Raw genomic sequence first — 25,743 nt, 5'->3', positions numbered from 1 at the left:
ACAGTGGGGCATGAGGGTGAATTGGAACTGGCTGGCACAGCACTCATTTCTAGGGTGTAGTAGACTTTTAGTAGTACTCTTTTATAGGCATCTGACAGACTTTCTTACCAGCATTTATCCATTGTTTAAAGAGCTCTAAATATTACAATCTGCTAAAGTGTAATAGTTTTTTCAAGGGTAGATATTTTGCTAAAAACAGATTCCCTGAGTCATTTAAAAATAATATTAGCAATAATCATTTGCCAATAATGTGTTGTGCTACCTGGCTAACAGGTCCAAATTTTTTTCCCTGATGTGAGCGGGGTTGCTTGGTCCATTAGTTTGGGAGTGGATGAGAAATGTTGCAGCCTGTGGCAGAGCTTCAGAAACCTGGTTAAAAAAACTCCACTATATGAACATAAACTACAATAATAATAATAAAAATCTTTATTATTTTGAAAATAGATAATTTATGTATTTTCAGAACATATTAAAATCATTCTAATTCTCGTCTCCCAATCATGGGTGCTACAGTACTTGTAGTGACTTCTATATAATTGTTCTTTGGTAATTTCTCCTCAGAATATGAGAAACTCCTTTAATGTTCTCATTTTAGGTGCACCTGTTTTGACAATGCATTCAGTCCTGGATTACTCCACACAAGATGACTTCCACACTACACTGACTTCCATTGTGTAATTTGTTCATTCTTATTTTGTGCAGCAATGCATATCTAAGCAAGTCTTTACTGCTGAAGATGCTTACTTATAAGCACCAGTGTCCAGCTCTCCTTCTAGGCCCCATTGTGATGCTGTAGATCAGAGTCAATGATGCCAGAAGTACCAGCAGGGCTTTTATACATGATCAACAACATAGTTTTGGTATGTGTGACCCAGAAGCCGTTCTACTTCCACTTTTGGCACCACCCAGCAGTGGGCAGCGTGGCGCTTGCGTGTTGTGTCCTTCAGGGTCTTGTCCTGCAAGGTGACTGGAATGTGCTCATCCCCTTTTTTCAGCAGGCCCATGGCCAGAGAGCTCTTCTTGCTTATCTGAGCATGATGGAATCCAGTGGCATGGTTATCCGTTATCCTCACCACCTCCATGCGGCTGTGCTGAAACTGTCCTGTGAGGAAAAATTTTACACTGTTATCGTTATCGCTGAATATTTCTCACTTCCATCTTCCATCATATAGTGGTTCATTCTGTAAATAGCCCTGGTATTGAGAAACATGCTGTTTAGCCTTTCAAGCAACTGAATGGAACCAGTGGTTCCCAAACATTTCTCCAACCTTTTGTAGATGATAATAACTTCCCACCCCACTGCACATATGCATCTTTTGTTTCCAAACTCCACTGGAATTTAGCTTAAACACTGAAATTAATGCATAATTGCAACTCATTATTGGACAAAATAAAGTCACTTAACAATAAAATCACTTACACTTACATCACTTACATTAGAAATTAAGTTACATGCATCATGCATCTCATTCGTTTGCCTTGCTGCGCCAACCCTGCAATAGCTTTGTGGTCCCCTTAGGCAGAATCCCCCAAACTTTGGGAACTACTGCCTTAGACTATTGAACCTTAGTCAAATATGAGACTATTAATCATTTATAGTTGGTGCCATACATTATTAATCCAAACATGATAGGCTGTTTTCTCTGACTGAAGGGGCATTTTGAGGCTTTGTAACCCATTAATGTGAAACCAAAGTAATACAACAAACATGAGGATTATATTAAATGAAACTTAACTCAAATATATTGCAAATGTATATAGTTAGTTTTTCAAAGTCACTTTGCTTTCTATGAAATCATAGAAGGCCTTGTTGCTTGGCTGCATTTAGGGAATACAGTGCCAAATTATATATAGTGTAACATACCCAGCAGACCATGTGTGAGTGTGGACAGTCCACTGCCCTCAGCAATGTAGAATCCCAGATGCTCTATCTGGAAGTAATTGGGGTGACTATATCGATGGAAGAGGACCAGAAAGAGCACACCCTTCCCAAGATCAATCCAGCAGCTCTGGTGTCCATCAAGCACAATCTTCCAGCCAAGGCCAGTAACAGACCCCTGCTGATTGGTTGGCAGAGTCTGAAGTTTCTCTCCCTTCACAACCACAGAGTCAATTGTCAGAGTGATTTTTATGCCACTTTTAGCAGCTCTGATGATTATCTTGTTGAAGAATGTCCGAGTCCGATCCTCAAGTCCAATCTTTGCAGGTGCCAACACTAGGTGGCCATCCACTATAATACCTGTAGAATGTAAAGGTAGCAAATGTTTACAATAACAGCAAAGTCAGATTTTCTCAAAGTTTTATCATCATAGCAAATTTGACTGGTTAATTATAAGTGATCTAAATCCATAACAACAGAAATAAAAGACCCTGTGTTTACCTTTTCCTGGGTCCTCCAAAAGGCGCAGCACATCATTGGCCTCTCCATCAACAGTGAAACACAAATTCTGTCGCAATTTAGGGAGCGTAACAACAAAATGGGGATCTCCATCCACTTTAAAACATAGTGAAATGTATTTGGGTAAAATGAAAAATACATTATTAAGCTGTCAGTTCTAGGGCACACAAAAAATAGTTTTTTCTTTCATATAAAATCTCTAATACCACTACAATGAAATGTAACGTTTTTTGAACTGCTTTGATGACATGAAATTCTTTTGTGACTTACCAGAGGAGGAGAAGATTCTTACAGGATTTACTGAGTGTTGACTATCTGGAGCTACTGAAAAGTAGAAAAAGAATTCATCTAACTCTCGCTATGAAATTATACTGTGAAATGACATAGTATTTCAAAAATCAGTATTTATATAGAAAAGAAAAGAAACAAAAAACGTCATACCTGCTTCGTCTTCATCAGAATCTAGAACATTTTTAGACATAAATAATTTTTGTATCCTATAAAGTGTATGTAATACATGAAGTTGTTGTATCAATATTTCTTCATTATCTATTTTACTTACAGGTGTCATAATGGATGGTGTAGTCATAGTCATAGTCATATGTGACATCATACTCTACAAAATTTTAAAACATGAAAAATTAATTACATACACAGGAAAATGTAAAAAGATTCACAATCTACAATTAAGTACTTTTAATGGTGATTTTAAAAATTACGTACCTTTGACAGCTTCAATATCTATAAAAATAGTAAAAAACATCATTATGATATTCACTTTATGTGCTTTTCAAGTATGTTGCAAATCATTAAATCTTGAAAACATTAAATATTTTTGTTGCTATACTGTATATGCTCATATATATATATATATATATAGTACTGTGCAAATGTAATATTCTGTATTGTGAACTCTTTTGAACTCTACTCTCATTATTGAGTCAGTACAAAAACATTTTACTTTACCAATAATAATAATAATAATGGTACAAAAAATAATAATTTTATGTCTGTAAAAAAAGCAACTTATTAAAAAAGAGGTTACGTTCAATAAAAAAAAAAATAATGAAGGCTCCTGAGTTTTTGCATGAAAAATGAAGTGTGACAATACAACTTCTTAAAAGAATTGTGGCAGACTCTCCAAGACTCTCAGTAAAACTACCATCTAATTTTTTTAATAAAACTCTATAAACTGTACCTAGGATTAATATTTAAGAAAAAAAGCAAATGGTCGACTTTGTTTCATTTATTAATGTTTACTGCATATTGTTGTCTTTTTCTTTCAAGTAATAAAGAATTAATTCCATTATTTTTTTATCTTTAGTAGTCATCTGTACTTTCCAAAATTTTTTGCATGTGCCTAAAATTTTTGCACAGTATATATATGAATATTTAAATATTTGTTTCCATTCTGTATACAGGGGAAAAAGTACAGAACCACACAAAAACAAATGTCATATCAAAATTTGACATGACCCCTACCTAAAACCCTAAAGTAATAGCTTCTGAAGATAATTTGTGCAAATACCAGCTACACAAATGTCTATAATGAGGTAAATAAGTATGTGATTTACCTTTTGTCTGAAACTGGATGGCTGTAGAAACATCTGGCAGACAGAAGAGAAGATTTTTAAGTTATCGTGTAACTATCTATAATAAAAGAAGAGGAGCTACAGATATTATGAAATGTACATTACTACAATGCAGAGCTTTAGAAAGACAACTATTATTTTTTCACTAAATTATTTCACTATTATTTTTAACACTAAAATATATGGCAATGTGGGGAGTTGAGGCATTACTAAGTTTATTTGTCACAGCAGAAAACCCATTATATATACAAACAACATTTCTAGAAATGTTAGGATGCTCTGGAAATGTATAAATGAAAACAGAATGCAATTATGTGCAAATCATTGAAACCTGGATTGATTTATATTAAAAAATACAAAACAATTGTTGAAATATTTGGTAAAAAAATATGTTGTTTTTTAATGATATATGCCCATTTTGAATTTGATGCCAACATCCTCAATACTTTCCAAAAAGTTTGGGATGGGGCAAAAAATGACTGGAAAAGTTGTGTAATAATATATATTTAAAAATATATATAATAATAATAATAAATTGGCAACAGTTGATTAAAAAGGGCATCTCGGAGAGTCTTTCAGAAGTAAACATAAGGATTATCACTCTGAAAGACTGCATGGGAAATAGTGAAATAATTCAAGACTAACTATTCTCAAATAGTAAAGAACTTTCAAATCGTAAAGGAGGGAGCTTGTTATCTACAGAAGATAATATAATTAAGAGATCCAGAGAAATCTTATGCATCTTATATCTTATCTTATGCAAGGGGACAAGGCCTAAAATCGATATTGGTTAGCTGTGGTCTTTGGGCTCCCAAATGGCACTGAATTCAAGCCTGAGCTCATTTAAAATAGATTTAGACAAAGTGGAAAATTGCCCTGTGGTACATTAATTCATTCGTTCGTTGTCTGTAACTGCTTATCCAGTTCAGGGTTGCGGTGGGTTTGTAGCCGACCCAGAATCACTGGGTGCAAGGCAGAAACACACCCTAGAGAGGGTGCCAATCCTTCGCAGGGTGACACACACTCACACATTCTCACCTATGGACACTTTTGAATAGCTAGTCCACCTACCAATGTGTTGTTTTTGGACCATGGGAGGAAACCGGAGCACCCAGAGGAAACCCACACAGATATGGGGAGAACACAATGAAATCCTCACAGAGGGTCACCCAGAGCAGGGCTTGAACCCACAACCCCAGGATCCTGGAGCTGTGTGACAGCAACATTTTTTGGTTGGCTCCAGACCCACCTGACCCTGAACCAGATAAGGGTTACAGACAATGAATGAACGAGTTAAAGAAATTCAGTTGCATTTATTCAGCTGCTGAATACTTAATCCCTTTTGCCCAAAACAGACCTGAGAGAACTTTTAAGCATGAGTATAACTCCGCCACTTACCTAAAATACCAGAAGCTTCCCACAGCTTGGGTGCATCAGTAATACCTGGCATAGGGGCAAAAGTAGCAGCCACAAGGGTGGCAATGTCCAGATCCACATTTATTTCGTGGTCAGGCTGCACAGGGGTGTCAGTAGGTAAGGGGACTGCCTGGACATCTGCTGGGAATGTGGAAACTTCAGCTGTGGTGAAATTCTCACTGTCAGGTGAGGATGTGGATTTCCCCTCAAACATAACTGGTCTTCCTGAGGTGGTTGTTGTCTGGGATTTGTTATTCACAGTAGACATGGAGATTTTAATAGTTCTGTGCATAGTGGTGGAATTCTTGGTGGGTGGAGTAACAGTCCTGGTCGTGTGTTGCGGTCGGAGAGTGCTCTTACCAAGGCCTGGAGCAGTTACACTTCTTATGGTGCTGGTTAGAGTGGAGGTCTTACTGGAGGCAGTGGGGGTTTTAGATGAGCTTGGTGTTATAGTTGTGGTGCGTTTTGGAGACGGGAGTACCACATTTGTGCCTGGAGAAGGAAGAGTTTTTCCTGGACGCCCTGTTGTGTGTAGCCCTAGAGGAGGGACGTGGGGTCGAATGGGTTTGGTGGGAGGAGGTTTGCTTATTTTGAGAGCTGCAATAGAACTGGACTTCTTGCTCCCTGTTGCTGTCGTAGTGACAGTTTGAGAAGGAGCAGTAGAGGTCTGTGTGATCATGCTTCCCACACTTGCCATAGTGGTTGTGGCAGGCCTTGATGTAGTTGTGGTTGAGGATGCACTAGTTGGATTTGGCTCCTCAATATCTGGTTTGACCACTACCAGTGAGGTAACAGGTGTGACAAAGTTGTATTTGAGGGAAAGGTTGGTTGCTTTCTCCATTAATAAGCGCTGTGTCACAGAGTCTGTGGTGTTGATTTTAGCCAGCAAGAGTTCCTTGATTGTGAAAAAGGCCCAGAGGCGTTGCACAAAGCTGGAAATTCCATTCAGTTCTCTTACACATTCAAACAATGATGCTGTCCCATTCACCTCTAACTTGGCCAGTGCAAGGTCATTTTCCACCATTACATTTTGCTTAGAGTCGCTTGCTGTCAGTGAGACTTTCAAGTTATCTGTTCCTGGCTTAATTCTGCCTGTAACCACAAGCTCAGAACCTTGGAAATAGTTGGGAAAGAGAGCCCGTGTGACATCGTAAGCTTGGTTATCCACATAGGACAGTTGGATATCTGAGAGCAGTGGACTGGCCACCTCGTCATAGAAGCCCTTCAACTGGAGTGCAGCATCAGCATCCTCATATACCTTAGAAAACAAGCAAAAAATCAGATAGAAAAGGGAATCATCTCAAATTTTAAAGTCATATCATCTTGCAGTCCTTTTTGGATTAAGTTCTTAACATCCTGCTTTTCCTTATTTTATTTCTGATGTACTACACTGAATATAAATTTATTACAGCTTACCATTCGTGCTATTCCACGGTTCTCAAGAGCTAATCGTTTCAGCAGAGGGAAATCTGCATCATCCCCAAATGCCAAGCAGAACAGTGCCACTGAGCCCAAGGCAGTGTGTGCATTACGCAGAATAAGGTCCTGTGCAGTCACTCCAGTGGTGGCTTCTCCATCTGTTAGGAAGATAATCATTGGTACTTGCCGTGGTGATGAAGATGAGGATGAGGATGGGTTGACCAATTGGGCAGCAGAAAGGAGGGCTGCATTAATGTTTGTCCCTAGTGAGATTAATTGGAAAGGAAAGAGAGATGCTACTAGTAAATGTCTCCAAAGGATATTTATCTATCAACATATGGCAAAGATCATGAAGAAACCTACAGCCCTCTGCAGCAATTTTCCTGACAAACTCCTTTGCATCCTTTATGTTCTGCTTTGTGGCCTGTACAGTGCGTCCTTTCTTCCATGTGTGCACCTTATCCGAAAATGTGATGAGATTGAAGTAGTCACCCTCACGGAGATCACCCAGTATAGTAGACATGGCTGCCTTGGTCTGTCAAAGTAAGAATATAAGATACCAAGTATTCTACTCAAATTTCTATTTGCATGTTTATTTAATTCATTCTTTCATTAATCTTACATAGTATCTGCATATTCTTATGGTTATTTCATGTCTAAAGACTACCCATAATCATTGAAAGCAATCCACGAACATACCCTCTACAGGGCGCTAGTACATTGCAAGTTGTAACACACTCACAGTCACACACACACAATCACATCTGTGGACAACTTCACCAACATGGGTTTTTGCATTATGGGAAGAAACTGGAACAACCAGAGGAAACCCACACAGACACAGGGAGAACTTGGCAAATCAATCATGGTGGGGATTGAACCCTGGACCCTGAGATCATGGAGCTCTGAGACACAACCTCAGACACTATCAGGTTGCCCACTTGCTCATTCTTGAGTTATTTAATTCAGTGATAATATCTTAAAGATACCTGTTTTATCTTAGTGCCGATCATAGAGCCGCTGACATCGATGACAAAGATTACATCTTTGGAAACTACTGGCAGGCCCCTTGGAGCAAAATAATGGACAAAGTGGCCATCTTGCACCTGAGGAGAATCAAAAACACACACACCATAAAAATCTCCCTTCTGTCTACTGCAGGAATTGTCATTGGGATTTTAGCAACAGTGATGTTACCTGAATGTCTCCCATTAAATCTTTCATCTCCACGTCATACTGGACAACAAAGTCTGCATTGAGTCCTTTTGGTGAGATGCTCCTTTGCTGTTGCAGGCTAGGGCTGTAATGAACATGAGCACAGTGTGGGCTCTTCTGAACTTGAGTTGAGGGGGGCGCTTCGGCCTCAGCTGCAAGCATGTGCAAACAGTTTCAGAGTTTGAGCATGCTGAAATCATTGAAGATCATTACAGAGCCTGGCTTAGCAAATGTATGTTCAAAATAACTTTGAAGTTGATTTACTAACCCCATTTCCAGAAAAGTTGTGGCATGCTCTAAAAATACAATAAAAAAAATAAAATCTGTCAGTTATATTTGATATGCTTGCACCTTTATTTAAATGACTAAAGGACAAAGAAAATGTTTCAGATTTTCAATTCTATTTGTTAAATACAACATGTTTGTTAAATAATAATAATAAACAAAAATGCCTGCAGCACATTCAAAAATAGCTGGGACAGAGGCATGTTTACCATTGGGTATTTTAAAGGTACTTTTTAATCATTTGGGAATTGTAGATACTAATGTTTTGAGTTAAGCAAATGAAATGTTTGCCCATTCCAGGTGTATACATGACTTAAGCTGCTCAACAGTCAGTGGAAACCATTGTCTGATTCTCCTCTTCATGATGTGCCATACATTTTCAATAGAAGACAGATCTGGACTACTGGAATGCCAGTCAAACCATGCCCTTATAACAGAATGAGTCCCGGCAATGTACTGGCAGAAATAGACATGAAGTACCTGGGAAAAGTCATCTTCTTCATGGCAGCACACGTTTGTCCAAAATATAGATATAAGCCTCTGTATCAATGGAACCTTCACATATGTCCAGATCACCAATGCCATAGGTACAAATGCACACCCATGCCATTACACTTGCTGTTTTTTTTACACTTTTCCAGACTGGATGTTTTTCCATTTTTGGCATGTAGAATCCAAGGTCAATTTTCCCCCAAAACAAGCTGAAACATGGAATTGTCTGACCACAGAACACAACTGGGCTTTGGGGCCCAGAGAACTCAGCAGTGTTTATATGCAACATAAATATGTGGCATCCATTTTGCAGAATAAAGTTTTGTTTTGCATTTCTTGATGCAGGGGCAATGTGACAATGATTAAGTGACATGAAGTACTCCTGAGCCCATGTGCTGCTACGGTGTTTGTTTCTTAAACAATACCAATTTCTCAATGGCTTTTACGCACCAAGATTTCAAATGATTCACTGATTTTTTTTATGATATTATGAACTGTTGATGGTAAAAGACCTAAATTCTTAGCAATCTTTCACTGAAAATTGTTCCAGTTTGAACTAATTGACAAATTTCTCAAAGTTTGTCATAAAATGGTGAGCATTGATCAACTTTTGTTTGCTAAGTCTAAGCCTTTGGTGTATGCTCATTTAATATCTTTAACATTCACCCACTTTTAGTGTAATGCTTCAACAAAAAAGCAAAAAAAAAAAAGTATTAATTTATTCACTCTTATTTGTTTTGGTCAGAGCTTTTTTTGGAGTGTCTTATGTAACATAATCAAATTGGTCAGTAAAAATAAGTGAAATAAGTTCTTGTACATTTGTCAGTTAATTAAAGTTTCAAGAGAATTTATTGCATTACTTTTCTGGAAATTGTGTTTGTAAATCATGCTGTTGAAACTGTTCTAAATTAATCTAGTCAAACTTTTAATGATATATACAATGGCCCTAAAATTGGACTCTTCTACATCAAAGTATCAATTAGGCTAACTAAGTTCATAACTGTAACATGCTACCTATAGCATCTACATTACAATTTAAGCAAGAGTTACATCACCTTTCAAATTCCAGATTATTCCCTCATTCTGAGACAAGCTGTTGAATATCTGTGAATGGCACCTGAGACAGTGTTGGTGAGCAGTCGGCTGGTCCTGAGCGGTAGGGCTTTGATGAAGCTGATTCCGGTCCTCTCTGCTACCGTAACATCCACAGAAAGATTCTGAACCGGCTGCCCTGGCCTCAGACCCAAACCCAACTCATAGTGGCTGAGTCGGCGAGTCAGCAGCTCCTCATAAGTCAAAGAGAAGGACATTTGGGTTCCAGGAGGAACACTGACGGCCACCCGAAACTTCTCAGTCTCCCGCTCCCTGTACATACCATATACACATCATCTTCAGCAATGTAGGGTCAATGTTTACGTTCTTTATGTATATGCGCTCTCCATTTCCCAGTTTCACAGTGACTATAATGGTGTAACTAATCCAAAAATAATTGCCTTAGTCTAAAAATTTCACGTTCACAAAAGCTTGAATACAATAACTAATGTCCTGGACTCTTTCAAATATAAAATCCTTCTGAATCATGGCTGTGTTTTGAACATGTGTGAATTATTATCACAGTACACGTAATGGGCAGACCCTCAGAGGCCAAAGAAACATGGTTAATACCCATTTTAAGTGGAAATCTGCTCACTCAGTGAGTGCCAGAAGAAACATAGCCTAATTCCAGCAGACAAGGTATCAAATAAGCTTTTGGACTCACTTGGTGGCAACAAGTCCTGCTGTTTTCCCGTGTTTCTTGGCCGTGTCATAGATCTTCCTGGCAGCAGCCCTCTCTTTCACCTCAGCCACATACACCTTGCCGTTAGACGTGCTGAGAGGATAATTGGAAGCAAAGCAAATTACTTTAGAGTTTTGTTTTATAAACAATAGTTAAAACTAAAGGGAGCCAGTGCTGTATCTCGGAAGCTATAGTGCCCAGTGCAACAATATTTTGCATTATTTCAAAGCCCTTTCTGTTTGAAATGTGTTACATTTTTATAATGAGTGGTCCATTAAATAAAAATTGTCCAAAAATTACATGGACAATATCTTGTTGCATTGTCTTACATTTCAATTTGTATTGGTAACAAGCAACAATTAAATACACTGCCTAAACAAAAAATAGTTGCACACTTATTTCATTGGACCATCTTTAGTTTGTTTAAGGAGCAAATTCAATCTAGCACTGACAACCATATGCAGCGTTACAACGTCCTTATGTTTATTCAAAGTTGCATATATTTTTGGCTGAGTCATTGGGCCTCATTCATAAAACCTTCTTTAAAAATCACCAGCAAATTGCACGTAATTTATGAGGAAATGGACATTCCTGAAAAATTTTGCACGTTTTTTTTTCAATTAACATGACGTTACCATAATCTGTGTCCAAGAATTTCAAATGACCTACTTATAAGGAAGTGGTCAGACTTAGGAATGGCAGCAAAAACCTTATAAATCTAAAGAAATCAAAAGAAAATGTTCTGAGGGGATATTAACTTTAAATAAAATGCGCTTTTAAAAATGCTAAATAAAATGTGCTATTGATTTCACAAATTAATACAATCAAGCAGAAATGTTTTTTTTCCACACTCGCTCACAACACATACACTTTTAGGAAACAAAATCCTATTTTGTATTTATAATTATATATAATTGTATACAAGCACAAGTCTTATTTAGAAAACACATTGTTTTAAATAATGATCATTTTAGGGGAGTGGCACAGCAGGTTGTGCCGCAGTCACACAGCTCCAGCGACCTGGAGGTTGTCAGTTCAAGCCCCGCTCTGGGTGACTGTCTGTGAGGAGTTTGGTGTGTTCTCCCCGTGTCCACGTGGGTTTCCTCCGGGTGCTCGTGTTTCTTCCCACGGTCCAAAAAATACACAGGTTGTTAGGTGGTTGGTGACTCAAAAGTGTCCTTAGGTGTTAGTGAATGTGTGAGTGTGTGTGTTGCCCTGTGAAGGACTGGCGCCCACTCCAGGGTGTGTTCCTGCCTTATGCCCAAACATTCCCAGTAGGTTCCGGACCCACCACGAACTGGACAAGCATTTGCAGACAATGAATAAATGAATGAATCTTTTTATGGGCCTGAGATATTTGCACAATACTATACATTCACTGCAGTTTGCCCTGCACAAATCTGCTAAAAGCTGGGAAGCTGCACTGAAGCTAAAAGCGTTTATTCTTGATTCAAGCTCCTTCTATGAGTTTTGGGCCATTTGACTCTCTCTGTAAACACTCATAGAAAGATTAATGTCTGTGGATTTGTTCCTGATTTGCAAGTGTTCCTTTAAATGGGTCCATTTGGTATGAAGCAAGTTATAAAACATCGGAGGTGCATCGGAGGTGCGCGCAGCAACAGGGCACTGAGTAAATACATGAGACTCAGACACTGTGATTATATCGTTTTGGTGTGCACACACTCTTACCAGTTACGGGACATCAAGTATAACATAGCTTAAAATTCCTGGGATGATGCTTGGATGATTGAAGGCTTAGAAATTCGTGTTTTAAACAGTCCAGTGTACAAGTAGCCAAGCACAGACAGCTCCTGTGCAGGTTCAGGAACAGTATGGGGTTCTAAAATGGTGCACATGCACAGATATAAAAAAATGGATCTCGATAGTCAACTGACTTAAAGCGAGACATCACTCAGTTAATAAACCATGAACATGTATCCTTTCCAAGGATGTTAAAATTCTTTTTGTAGAGTTATTGTAAGGGTTCAGACAGGGGCCCAGTTGCCCACTAGGCCAACCCCAGCCAACAGAGGGAGACATGGAGCCAACACAACTTAGTCAAGAGAAATCAGCAGCACTTGTTTCTCTCCTACTTAAGGAAAGCCAACACACACCTCAGTGCTCAGTCTTGGGTTTCTCTTTTCAAGAGTGCCGCACAAGCCTAGCTGGTAATTTTGGTAAAGTCCCTAGAGTGTTCTCCTGGGTCTCTCTCCTGTGAAATCTTCTTGAGTCTTTTGTTCTTTGTTTATCTCTTTTATTTTAAAAAAAAGATTGCTAAACTTGTGTTTTTTCTTTTCTCAAATCTTTTGGTTTGGCATCTTCGCCTATTTAATTGTCTTTTCCTTCTTTAATTTGGGAAGTCCCTTTTTGTTTTTAGCTGATTTCCGTTTTTTGGTTGTTCTGCACTTGACTCCATTTAACGAACTACTCCACTAGTAGCTCACGCAGGGTTCCTTGGTTTCAACCCATCCCTGGGTAAGCTTTCACATTACAGTTGTCTGTTAAATCCAGCAGCAGTCAACATCAAGTTAAAACAAGTTACAGACACTAAACTATTTTATATTACAAAATAATTGTTTGAATATTAATTAATTATTTTAGTTAGTTTGTGCATTTTAATTGTTTTTAATAACTTTTATTTAAAGTTCTGTCATGTTAAATGATACTTTCAATGTCTTTTGGACACTATGCAAACTATATGCATTTTCAGGAGCATATGTAAATTTTGTTTGTACTTAAGAACATTGAGACAATGAACATTTTGATGAATACGGATTTGTGAAAAAAAGTGATTTACGAACAATTTTTTTCTGCTTGCATTTCATGAATGAAACCCACTGTATTGACAATGGGTCTTAACACACATACTCATCATCCCACATACTTTCAGTGGGGTCAATGTCAGTGACCAGTTCATGTATGAAAATGATTCCCTATGCTACCAGAACCATTGCTTCACAACTTGATCCTGACGAATCCTGGCATTGTCTTGACTATGTCCATGCCAACAGGGAAGAATGGTTAATCAGGCACACAGCTGAGTTTGGTTTAGGTTGTTGAGCCCTGACCTGTTCAACTGGAGGAAACCCAGATCACAACACTGCTGCCTGAAGTTTGGACCTTCAACACTGCCCTTCCCTTCTTATCATTACATTGGAACATGGTAAATCTAGACTCGTCAGACCACATGACTTTCCTCCATTGCTCAAGAGTCCCTTACTGTTAAATAAAAACAGATATCACTTCTTTCTGCCTGTTGAGTGTTCTAATTTTAGTCTAGCAGCTAAAAGGCCAGAAATCTAGGTGAAAGTGTTTTTTCACAAGATGTTTATTTAAGATGTTTGTTATACAATACACAAACAGGAGGTGAAGTTGATGCAGGGGTAAGCAGAAAAAGTAATTTCCCTCAGAAAACATGATTACTGGAAAAACGTAACCACACACACACACCATTACCTCATATACCAATATTTCCCAATAATATACACCTCCATAGCTTGCAACCCAAAGCCAGTTACACAGACCTTTTATCCTTGCGGTAGAGCAAAGGAATGATAAAGCTAAATTTAATATTGACCCCTTTTAGCCAAACATTTAAATAAAGATCAACAACGACCCACCAAAATAAACTGGTAGTTCTGAAACAGAGCTTGTTTAGGACAGGGCCAGTTTGAATGGGGAGCTCAGCGGTCAGTGGAATATAGAGGCAGCTGTATGCCTGCTATATGAGAGGACTGTGCATAGCTGGGAAAATTGATGAACACTGGTACTTCAGTTATGGCCTGCATAGTGGTGCTTCTAATAAAGACAAACATATATATTGGTGTCTGAATCAAGGGCACCCCTCGTCAAACGACATGTTTTCAAGGAAATTTGTTTGAAATAAGATTATATTTTAAAATTAAACATTTTTGCACAATTTAATGGATAATTAGTGTAAATTAACATATTAGGGGATATGAAAAAGCATAAAATGCAACCTGTGCAAAAAGTATTACATTTATTGTATTAAGTGTTTTCTGTAAAATGCTAATATTAGCAGTGTCAGTGACATTCTGTTATAAATCATGACTAACCCTAAGTTAAACTACTAGTCTTGTATAGTATAAAACAAATGTGTGTAGAGTGGTATGCACAACAAATGAATTAGAGGAAACTGTTCTTTTTACTTTATTATAACATTTCAGTTTACTTTTTTGATATTTGAATTAGAGCATAGTTACACAGATCCAGGATCCTGGGGATTGTGGGTTCAAGTCTGGGTGCTTTGGTTTCCTCCCACAGTCCAAAAACACCCATTGGTAGGATTGCCGACTCAAGTGTCTGTGTTTGTGTGTCGCCCTGTTGGCGGCCTTGTGTCTAGTGATTCTGGTTAGGCTCTGGACCCACCATGACCCTAAACTGGATAAGCGGTTTCAGGCAATGGATGAATGAATTATTTTTTAAATAGGACCTTTCCATTTTTGAGTGAATGTTTCAGGGCGACCATTAACATCAATTACAGTGAAACTTGGAAAAAACCTTTAATTGAGAAAATGTAAGCGTGCAGCTCACAGCTTAGACATTAAAATGAACCTCTATATTCCAGCTTCAAAAACTTTATTAGAAATAAATGAGTGGATTAAGCAAAGCATGAAAAAATGTTGAACATGGTAAAATTATTCATTTGTGTGTTTAAAAAATCAACACGTTAAATAATTGCCATTTTGAATTTGATACCAGCAAGCCATTCCATATACGTTTGGATAAGGACATGTTTAACACTGTTGCGTCACCTCTGTAAATGTTTGGGAACTGAGGACACCAGGTGCTGCATTTTAGAAAGAAAATGTATTATCCCATTCTTGCTTGTTATAGGGTATCCATTATAGTGTATTCCCATTATATAATGTGATTTCAGTGGTGACAGATCTAGACTAGTTTAGCTTCTAGACTCTTTTACTAAGGAGACAGGAGATCAGGGATGTATCAAGCTTGTCAAAAGTGGGGATGTTCTGGGTTGGAGAAGTAAAATCCCCTCTGAAATGTTTGTCTTCCCCTGCCTTTTCCTTTTGTGCATCTTAATATTGCATGACAAAAAAAATAAAGACTTTTTCAAATCACAGTCCTATGATAGGACAATATTAGATAGCAAGAGAATGACTCAGGTTTGGCTTTGCACTAACGTTAAAGTTACCCCCTAGCAAATAGACTAGATAAAGCCTGTAAAGCAATACCATCGGTTCACAGATTAACCTCGTCATACATATTCATAATGAATTTTGCTTCATTAATTTTAGCATGATGCAGAGCCTGCTATCACTTCTTTCTACCTGTTGAGTGCTGACTCTTTTCCAAAATCCAGCAGAACAGGAGAATGTTCTTATACTTTGCTCACACACACACCTCATTCGCTCACTTTGAAATCTGTAGCTTTTGTTCCCTTGTCACTGACGCTAACATTTTCTGTGATCGTCTGTGTTTGTCTCTCTCTCTCTCCCTGTGTGTGTGTGTGTGTGCGCGTGCCTAGTGTGTGTGTGTGCGCGTGCCCCTACGTAACATTTTTAGCACGGTTTAATCTGAAAAAAATTGGGGTGGTTTTAGCAACGGGGAAACACGTTTGCTATGCCCCTGATGCTGTTTGTGATCCACGCAGAATGTGGATAGGTGTTGCCTTACAGAAAAAAACAAGGCTTTCCCAGAAAGAAGTTTCTCCAAAACTTGTGTATATATAGTTCAGCGTTAACAGTGCCTTCACAGATGTGCAAATCACCCATCAAATGTACACTATTGCACCCGTACAGATGCTGGCTTTGAACTATGTACTTTTAACAAGTCAGATAGTCCCAGATAGTTGATTTTGGGCCTTGTTCATTGCTTATAGAGATTTCTCTGGATTCTCTGAAACTTTTACTGATATTATGTGCTGTACATGATGAAAAGGGTCTTTACTAGTTTAGGTTGAGAAACATTTATCATTGGTTTACTTCACTGTTTGCCCACGCAGTTTTTCACAAGGTGGTGAACCCCTCCCTGTCTTTATTTCTGAAAGACTAGGCCTCCCTGAGACGCTCTTTATAAACCTAAACATCTCACAGGCCTATTACCAATTGTCCTCATTTATATTTTTGTAGCATTACACAAATTTGCCAGTCTTTTTCTCCAGTCAGAAAACATTTGGAACATCTTGTAAACATCCTTGGGTATCTAGAAAGGCGCTATATAAGTGTAACAAATAAATAAATGTTGCTGGCATCAAATACATAATGGGCAAATAGTTTCAACATTTGAAGTACTGTCTTATAAATAAAACTATAGGGTTTAAATGATGCAAAGTTAAACTTTGTGGGCTTTTGTTTGAATGTGCTTTATTCCTCTTTCAATTTAGAAAATAACATAGCATGGTTATAAATGTGTGGGTGTATTGTACTTGTGCATACTGTATTTAGTATGTAGTTAGTGCACACGTAAGTGTGTGTGTGTGTGTGTATCTTGGCTATATGCCTCAGTAAATCCAGTGGCCAAGAAGAGGAGGGGAACATGGCCTGCTCATGTTATTTTCTCTATTAACTTTCTGACTTCTCTCTACAAAGCCCGCTATTCATCTGCACCCTGTTTCTGAACCACTTCCGCCCCCAAATCCAGCTTCTGGCTGGCCTACCAGGCTGTCATTTTCTTATTTGCAGGCATTTTATATACACTTTGCTTTTTTTTTTTGCACTTTTTAAAGGAAAGGTGGTTTTCAGGTTTTTCACTCACACACTAATGTGTTTCCTTTCTTCTGTGGAGCTAAAGTTACTGAGAGAATCTCCTCTGAAATTTTATTTCTGTATTGCACCTCTTGCCGGCCCTTTTTTTTTCCCCTAAAACCCTTAATTTTTTTTCCCAAATCCTTACTTGATCCTCGTTGTCTAGTAATTCTTTGTGACAGATGAGAATGAAAGGTTGGTTTTGATTATTATTTCAAGGATTAATTGCAGCATATTTATTCTGCAGCATATTTTGTTTTACTCCGATTCTTTCCCAGTGAATGAACCATTAACGCAATTACAAGCCTGCCATGTCACACAGAGAAGAAAACTGAGAAATCACTCTGCTCAAGAAGCCGAATAATACAACTGAGATATGTAGCAAGGAAACTGTGCTGTATTTCTTTTCCCTTGATAGAATTAAGATACATTAGGTAATATGGTACTTTTTATTCCTTGATGTAACAGGATCATAGTTATATCAAATCTTTGTAACAACTTTTTATTGCTCAACATTTCAAATGACAGTGGGACTTTACATTGTAAGGTGAAATGTAACAGTAGAAATGGTCCAAAATAGCTAGAAATTAGTCTCTCAATAACAGCAAATGGGCAGCAAGAAAAATATATATAAAGCCAGTACTATAAAGATACAGTATCAGATATACATCATTTATTTCGTGTGACAATAAAAAGTTTGAATGTATGTTTTATTGCCAATTTAAACCTTATCTTTGCATAATAATTATGTATTTTATACATACAGCTTATTTTTTTCAACCAAGGAACCATAACAAGCACATTATTTTCGCTTATGCCCTTAAGCCACACTTTCATATACATAATTACTACATCAATGTTTGTATAGGATATCAAATTAAGAGGCAGTATCTAATGTGCTGTGTGTGACTCACATGGTGAAGTTGGAGATGAAGGCAGAGGGAGGCAGGTCAACCTCGAAGGCAGCCTCCTTAGTGAGATGGAGCTGATTCCACACTGTACTCTCCACAGTGGTCAGAGCATAACGGGATATGACAGTGCATCTCACATGGTAGTCTGTGATCTTCAGCTAGGGGTACAGTGGATACCAAAAAGGACAAATCACATAATCAAAATTCCCACAAGCTGCTAAGCTTAAACTCTTTTCACACACAAATTATTACTAGGGAATCGCCATTTTAAAAGAATGTAGATTAATGTGATACAAGCTCGACTGAGAATTCCAGCAAAATTGATGTGATAATTTACCTGCACAAGACCTAGAACAATACACATGAAATGTGTCTCTGTAAATGGAATTCAATATATTACCAGGAGAACCTATATTATCATATTGGACTTAGATTGTGAGCCACGGTCACTGTAAAAACTGATACGGGTTCTGTTAATAAAGTTCAGTTGGGGGTTCTTCAAATAAAAATCAGTTACTTAAAACAACATATGAACATGTCATTTAGCATTATACAATTTAAATCTGCCCTATAATGTATGAGTTGACTACATTCATTGTTTGTCATCACTTATCCGGTTCAGGGTTGTGGTGGGTCCAGAGCCTACCCGGAATCACTGGGTGCAAGGCAGGAACACACCCTGGAGGGGCCACCAGTCCTTCACAGTGCGACACACACACTCACACCTATGGATACTTTGAGTCGCCAATCTACCTAACAATGTGTGCTTTTTGGACTGTGGGAGGAAAAAGGAGCACCCAGAGGAAACCCACAGGACACGGGTCGAACACACCAAACCCCTCACAGACAGTCACCTGGAGCGGTGCTCAAACCCACAATCTGCAGGTCCCTGGAGCTGTGTGACTCAGAGACTGCCTGCTGAGCCACCGTGCCACCTAAGTTGAATGAAGCTTTATTTTTAAAGAAGCACTTCATAATCTTTGTGGATTTGGTCACCTCTCTGGTGGAAACATGTAATTGCAAGCAACATGTGAAAGAAAATTTTGCAACATGATAGTGATTTAATGTGTTTTGAATGTGACTGTGAAAACAAAAGTGTTTCCCCAAAGAGAACTCAGTCAAAACTTGACGGGGGACATGTCTTCAAAAGACGGAAGGGATTTATCTACTATTGTCCCCCTATGTTTGTAAGTGTAATGCATTTGTATATAAGACTACCAAGCACTTGATTTGAAACTTGTTCTTGAGTTGTGTGTGACTTCTGAACTCTTGACTCTTTCAAACTTTACAGCATAAGCATCATATTTTAGCAGGCTTTTTCCCATCCAAAATCCTTCTTTCAATCTTAACCAAAAGTATCTCACATGGTGCAACTCAGAGTATACCCACACATTCTGAAATTAGGTACCATATACTTCTCTACAATAAGTTGTTTATGCAAGTTTATTTTTTATTTTTATCTGAGCACTTTGCAGTTTTTTAATCCCCTGCCGTCAGCTTGGCCAGAGCCGACATCTGAGAGCAACCCACAGGAGAGTGAATAGCTCACCCTCTGTTTACTTGGCCCTCACTCAGACCACTTTGGTCTGGCTACAGATGCCAAGCTATCTGCGCTGTGGGTGCATGAAAAGAAACATTCTTTCATATGTGACGTGCAACATTATAATTATGATGGTATCAACTGGAATCACACTTAATATAAAATGCTCATATATATAAGTGGTAGATTTAACTTTATTTCCCAAACCGTAAACTTTCTTACATTTTGTAATGTGCCAAGGTAACATTAAAGCAATCTCTTCTGCTCTTGTAATTGATATGGCTTTTAACCACACTTTACCATAGATTATGGTCCAGACTTGTGAAATCCATGTGTTGGTCCATGATAAATACACTGTATGGCTTGTTACACAAGGTAAATACATTATAGTTTCCATTCACATTGACAGTAGACTGTCAGATACACGTCATCTCAGAAATAAGCTGTGGAAACTGACTTCAAAATATTCATAATCATTAGAGTGTTTTTGTTTCAATGTAGCTATTACCTTAAGAATGTTAGCCCTAATCTTAATTGCTGTAGTTTTACTCATGATTTCTCCAAGCTGATTGTCTCTAAGCTGATTGAAATGACAGAAACTTGAATTGTGTTTATTGTATGACTGTTATTGCTCAATGAAAGAAACATGCAACCCAGGGACACTGGAATAAAAGTGAACTGGATGATTATTTTGTTCCAGAAGCAAACACCCCACATTGTCAGGGTTCATTTAACTGAACTGAAACTTCCTGTGGTTCTAAAGTGCTCAGGGCCTAAAATCCCTGGCAGAACTGACCACTGCACATGTTTTTAAAATTACAAGGACCACATGTATCCAATGTTTTTACCATTAACTACAGAATTGTGCCATTCCAGGGCAGAATACACAAAGGGCAAATAGTCTCAGGAGACTATAACCTTACTCATGACGTCTCTAAAACCATCTAAAATAATCTGTTTGTTTAATACAGTGTTAAATATTTCACTGTATTATTATGTTCCAAGGCTTAAAAAATTGTAAACAGGCAAATACACCCTTATCTCCAGCCCTGCCTAACTCTCTTGTGTTTTCCTCAATTAAGCGTCATGAGGCTGAAGTTGCTTCTTTTGTGAAAAAGGAGTTCCTGCAATATGTATACAAGTATATATTGTGTACTTACGGCTGGTTTAGTTGTGCTACTCTGACGCCTCAATCTCTGGAGAGGAAACAACAAAATAATGACAATTAGAAAAGTTCTAACTTACATTAAAGTAAATATGTCACTAATACAAAGGCCACAAGGCTTATGGATTTGCACATATATTTTAATATATTTTTAATCATAATAAAATGTGTTTTTTTTTATTAGGTCTTGAATAATTTATTTCATTATTTCAAAACAACAAATGTTTACTCAAGGTAATGTTTATTTATTCATCTTTCTTAACCACTTCATCTTGATTTTGGTGGCCTATATATCACAAGGATTAAGTGACAAGCTTTTGTCCTGACAGTGATACACTCTTATTCATTCATTTACATTCTGAAAAGTGTCATAGTCCATAGCCTACAAACATATTTTTTCAGACTGTGGAAGGAAACCAGACTACCTGGAGGAAACCCATGTAGACAAAGAGAGAACATACCACAGAAGTCTCCAATCCAATGGCATAACATCATTCTGAGTTGTATCTTAGTACCTAGCTCAGTACAGCCTTAAACTTATTTAACGTTATAACATAAAGCACTTTTCATTCTTCTGGTAGACACTGATTAAATCAGACATTATTACCAACATTGTGGGCAATATTTTAAAGGTGGCACGGGTTGGATAAAGGCAGCAGATCCAGGGGTCCATGGACACAGGGAATTATAATAAACTGAGATGTTGGTGCTGTCACCCCACAGCTCACACGTGATCACTTAGCTTTCTACCTTTTTCAGAGTGAACTGCCCACCTGTCTGGCTGGAAGCTCTTCTGCTACCCACTTTAGACCAGCTGCCCATGCTCTAGCTACCGCCACTTGCTTTGGACTTGCTGCCCACCCTACATTGTAGTTTTCATGGACTCCTAATAATAATATTGTGATCATCGTTGCTTACATTATATATACTATGATGGTGTCAGTACACATGAGCATAACAGCAGACCTATGTAATGTGTGGGGCCCTTTTATTTTTGTCAATAATTTGTAAGTAGATTGAAAATAGGATGATAGGTCCCATATTGTGAGCCTTGGTTCATTCCAAGGTTTCTTCCTCAGTTCTAAGGGAGTTTTTCCTTGCCACTGTCGCCCCGCACTGTCGTTTTACCTTTCATATTAAAACTTCTGTCTTTACTCGAATTCTGTGAAGCTGCTTTGTGACAACATCAGTCATAAAAAGCGCTATACAAATACATTTGATTTAGTTTTATTTTACATACTTGGGTGACATTCTATGAAAAATGAAGATTTTTTTTACTGTGAGAAAAAGGGCAAAAACAAAGGGCACAATTGCTACTATATTTGTATTTTTCCCAGAATTTAAATAGAAATTAGGCAAATAAATTTACAGATCATTGCCATGTATATACATTTATTTCCTATAGAATAAATGGTAACAAAATATGGTTAAGTGAACAGTCCTTGGCTTATACACAATTGTACAGGACTGATAACGGTTTCTAGAAGAAAAAAATTGATTGCCAAAATCTGATTTAATATTCACACAAATACACATTATTGCCATTTTTGATACAAAATCTTATACAGTTGCTCCAGAGGTACATCAAGACATCAATTGTACATCAAAATGAACAATTTGCATATTCAGTTATTCACAACTACAACCTGTCATACCATATGTTTATTTTGGCATCTTTAAGGCCATTTCTTTTGCTCATATTCTGAGTGAAATCTGGTCTGAACATTTCAATAAAACCAAACACAACAAGGGTAGAACTGGTGAAGGAGCAGTTGCTATTATGTAGCAAAGTTAAGAGTGCTACACCATAGTCTGAAAGGCTGCTGGGCAACACCCATCCTTGCTCATGACTATCAAGCAAAAGAAACTAAGTTTTTAGAGCAGAATTTTCTGTTCAGAGTTTAAACAAAACAGTTTGGCCATGGGAATCAGGTTGATGTCTGAAGACAAATGTCTGAGGCTTTAAATCCAAAGACAACCATCCCAGGTGTGAAGCACGGTGGGTGGAAGCAACGTGTTGTGGAGCTGTTTTGCTGGGATACATACTGGTGCAATTCAACGTGTATAAAGCATCGTGATAAGAGGATTTGTTAGAAACACTGAAGCAGCATCTACTGAAAACTGAAAAAATGGTCACCACAAGATCTTCCAGCAGGACATAGATTCATCCCTGTTTCCTATGTGCTTTGAAAGCAGCTGTTCTTCACACTGTTTTTAATTTTCATGAAGGGCTCCCAGTAGCTCCCAGAAGCCTAAGCATTTACGTTAGCATCAAGAGATCGCTGGTCCAATCCCCGATGACACAACTGATATCACTTTTCGGTTAGGCACCATGATCCCTCCTCTCTTCAAACTCCTTTCTTATGGTACTACCCAACATGAGTGTCTGACTGCTGATATGCCAGATCTGGGCAGTTTGCAGCCTCATTTGGCATGGTATGTTGTTTGTGGCATTGCAGTTTGAAAAAGTCTTGGGCTGGCCTCACAAATCAAGGAGGAATCACATGTTTGCTCCCATCCCCCCAAAGCTGATATCACTGTGTGCACTAGGGGAGACTTACTGATGAGTAAAACTGTAGATGACTAATGTTTGGGGAGATAAGTTTGCAAATACTTGCAGGAAAGCAAAAAAATTAAAAAGAATTAATGATGGAAATAACCCGAATCAGAAACAATAAATTATATTTTAAACTAACTTACTTTAAATATTAAAGTTCCTATGAATGTAACATTTTGGATATGGAAGGATTTGTCCTGACAGTAACTGTATCATGAAGAAAACATGAGCCAAGAGACCCACAAACTAGTTGCATTGCTCTCAGACGCCAGGGTACAAGGCTTGGTTGAGATTTGATGTCACACTGAAATAGACTGAATTCAAGCTATTCACAGAAAAGGCTGCAAATGGAAGTCAATGTCAGGACTGTGCACAGAGGCCAGTGAGGGGTTTCAGATGTTAACTTTGCACACAAATCCTAGCTGTGTCAATATATGACCACACATCCTGAAAGGATGCTGTAAATACAGCGAAAAACCAACAGCTCAATGGGGGAAATCAGTAAGTGTGTGTTTTGCCTGTACTGGTACCAAGGGAGCTTTCTTTAGTCACACTTTCACCCTTGGCACACTTCAAAAATATGAATTCAGTGTTAGTAAGTGGACTTTACAATGAAACTACAGTTCTTTTAAGTATTGCTTATGTTCTGTACTGGTTTGTGTATATATATTTGAGTGTATGTTGAATATAAATCGTCACTGTATTAATAAATAAATATATACATTTTATTAGATAATTTGGGCATAGAGGCGATTCTTTGTATTTTTTGAAGCTTGATGATGAATGAACTAGTAAAAATATTTCTAAGCACAGTTGGTTTACATTACATTAACATACATTACAGTATAAAAATACTGTGCAGGAAAAATATCCAAGAAAACTATTATTTATTTTGTCCCCTTTGTGAATGTAATTATTTAAAAATGTTTTGGGAAATATCTTAACACATGTAATATGACTTCTATCAACTCACACTCAGACGTAAACAGCCTATGAAACAACTTTCTCTCACTTAGATAAAATGCCACTTAATATTTATATTGTTTTAGCCTCAGACATTCTCAGCTCATTCATTCATGCATGCATTTATTCAATCATTTATACATTCATCCATTTCCTGTAACTGATTATTATCAGGGTTGAGGGATGAACCGAGCATGTCCAGAATCATTAGACATATTGTTGGAACATTCTCTGGACAGGGTACTTTCTAGTTAGTATGTTAGCATTCATTCATTCATTATCTGTGACCGCTTATCCAGTTCAGGTGGGTCCAGAGCCTACCTGGAATCATTGGGTGCATCATCAAGGCGGGAATACACCCTGGAGTCCTTCAGTCCTCCAGTCCTGTCCTTCACAGGGCAACACACACACTCACACCTACGGACACTTTTGAGTCACCAATCCACCTACCAACGTGTGTGTTTGGACTGTGGGAGGAAACCGGAGCACCCGGAGGAAACCCACATGGACACGGGGAGAACACACCAACTCCTCACAGGCAGTCACCCGGAGCGGGAATCGAACCCACAACCTCCAGGCCCCTGGAGCTACCTGCTGCGCCACCGTACCACCCATGTTCTTACATTTAATTTCTAATTAAATCCATTTATAATTGGTATATTTTTGTTGTTCATTTTTCATATCAGGAAAATATCTGAATTTTTTTATATGTCCAGCATTGCCTTTATTACCACATCCATTCTTCTTTATAGAAGACTTCCTGTAAGGAGAGCTTAGTGTCTCTTCTGTCTCTGAGAAAAAAACTCTCTAAGTCTTTTTCTCTGTCGCTGACACTTCCATAACTTGTGTGGTTGTTAAGTATCCCATTTCCTCAGCATTGAAATCTAGAGCGGTGTAACTGTGTTCTCTGGAGTGTTTAAACTGTCGAATACATTTGGTATGAGTTGAAGTGGTGTTTGTGATCCAGAACTTATCCTTCAACATCAATACCTAATCTTACAGATGTTTATAAGACTAATTGCCATCAAATCTTCACTGAAATGTTCCCAAGAGAGGTATAAGGCCTTCGAGAAAATTGAAAACTATTACTACAGCAATGGAAATATTGGATGAGCAGATGTCCACAAGTAATGCAAGTTCATGTAATAGAGTTCTTTTTGAGAAACTTTATTTAAGAGTGTACACTCACCTTGAGAGAGACAGTTTGCTCCTTATATTCCCCTGTATCTGCAGTGCTTCCAATCACCAACAAGCTAAGTACAATCCCAACAAGACAACCCCCCAT

The 25,743-nt window shown here is 38.0% G+C and overlaps 1 protein-coding gene across 1 annotated transcript; it reads right to left on the bottom strand.

Annotated features, from left to right (window-relative positions):
* Nucleotides 1-495: 495 nt before the first annotated feature.
* Nucleotides 496-25,743, bottom strand: itih6 (inter-alpha-trypsin inhibitor heavy chain family member 6). Its single transcript, XM_066673024.1, has 18 exons — nt 25,648-25,743; nt 20,934-20,969; nt 18,237-18,391; nt 10,577-10,687; nt 9,935-10,182; nt 8,023-8,192; nt 7,815-7,931; nt 7,189-7,360; nt 6,823-7,088; nt 5,389-6,664; nt 3,973-4,005; nt 3,122-3,139; nt 2,961-3,014; nt 2,840-2,860; nt 2,669-2,722; nt 2,381-2,494; nt 1,865-2,239; nt 496-1,102 (listed from the first exon to the last, which is right to left on the bottom strand). Exons 1-18 carry the CDS (start codon nt 25,741-25,743, stop codon nt 834-836), a joined length of 3,585 nt encoding a protein of 1,194 aa, XP_066529121.1. The 3' UTR covers nt 496-833.

Source organism: Hoplias malabaricus, chromosome 5, assembly GCF_029633855.1.
Source record: "Hoplias malabaricus isolate fHopMal1 chromosome 5, fHopMal1.hap1, whole genome shotgun sequence".
Taxonomy (NCBI): Eukaryota; Metazoa; Chordata; class Actinopteri; order Characiformes; family Erythrinidae; genus Hoplias; species Hoplias malabaricus.
This window is presented reverse-complemented; position numbering and strand designations above follow the sequence as displayed.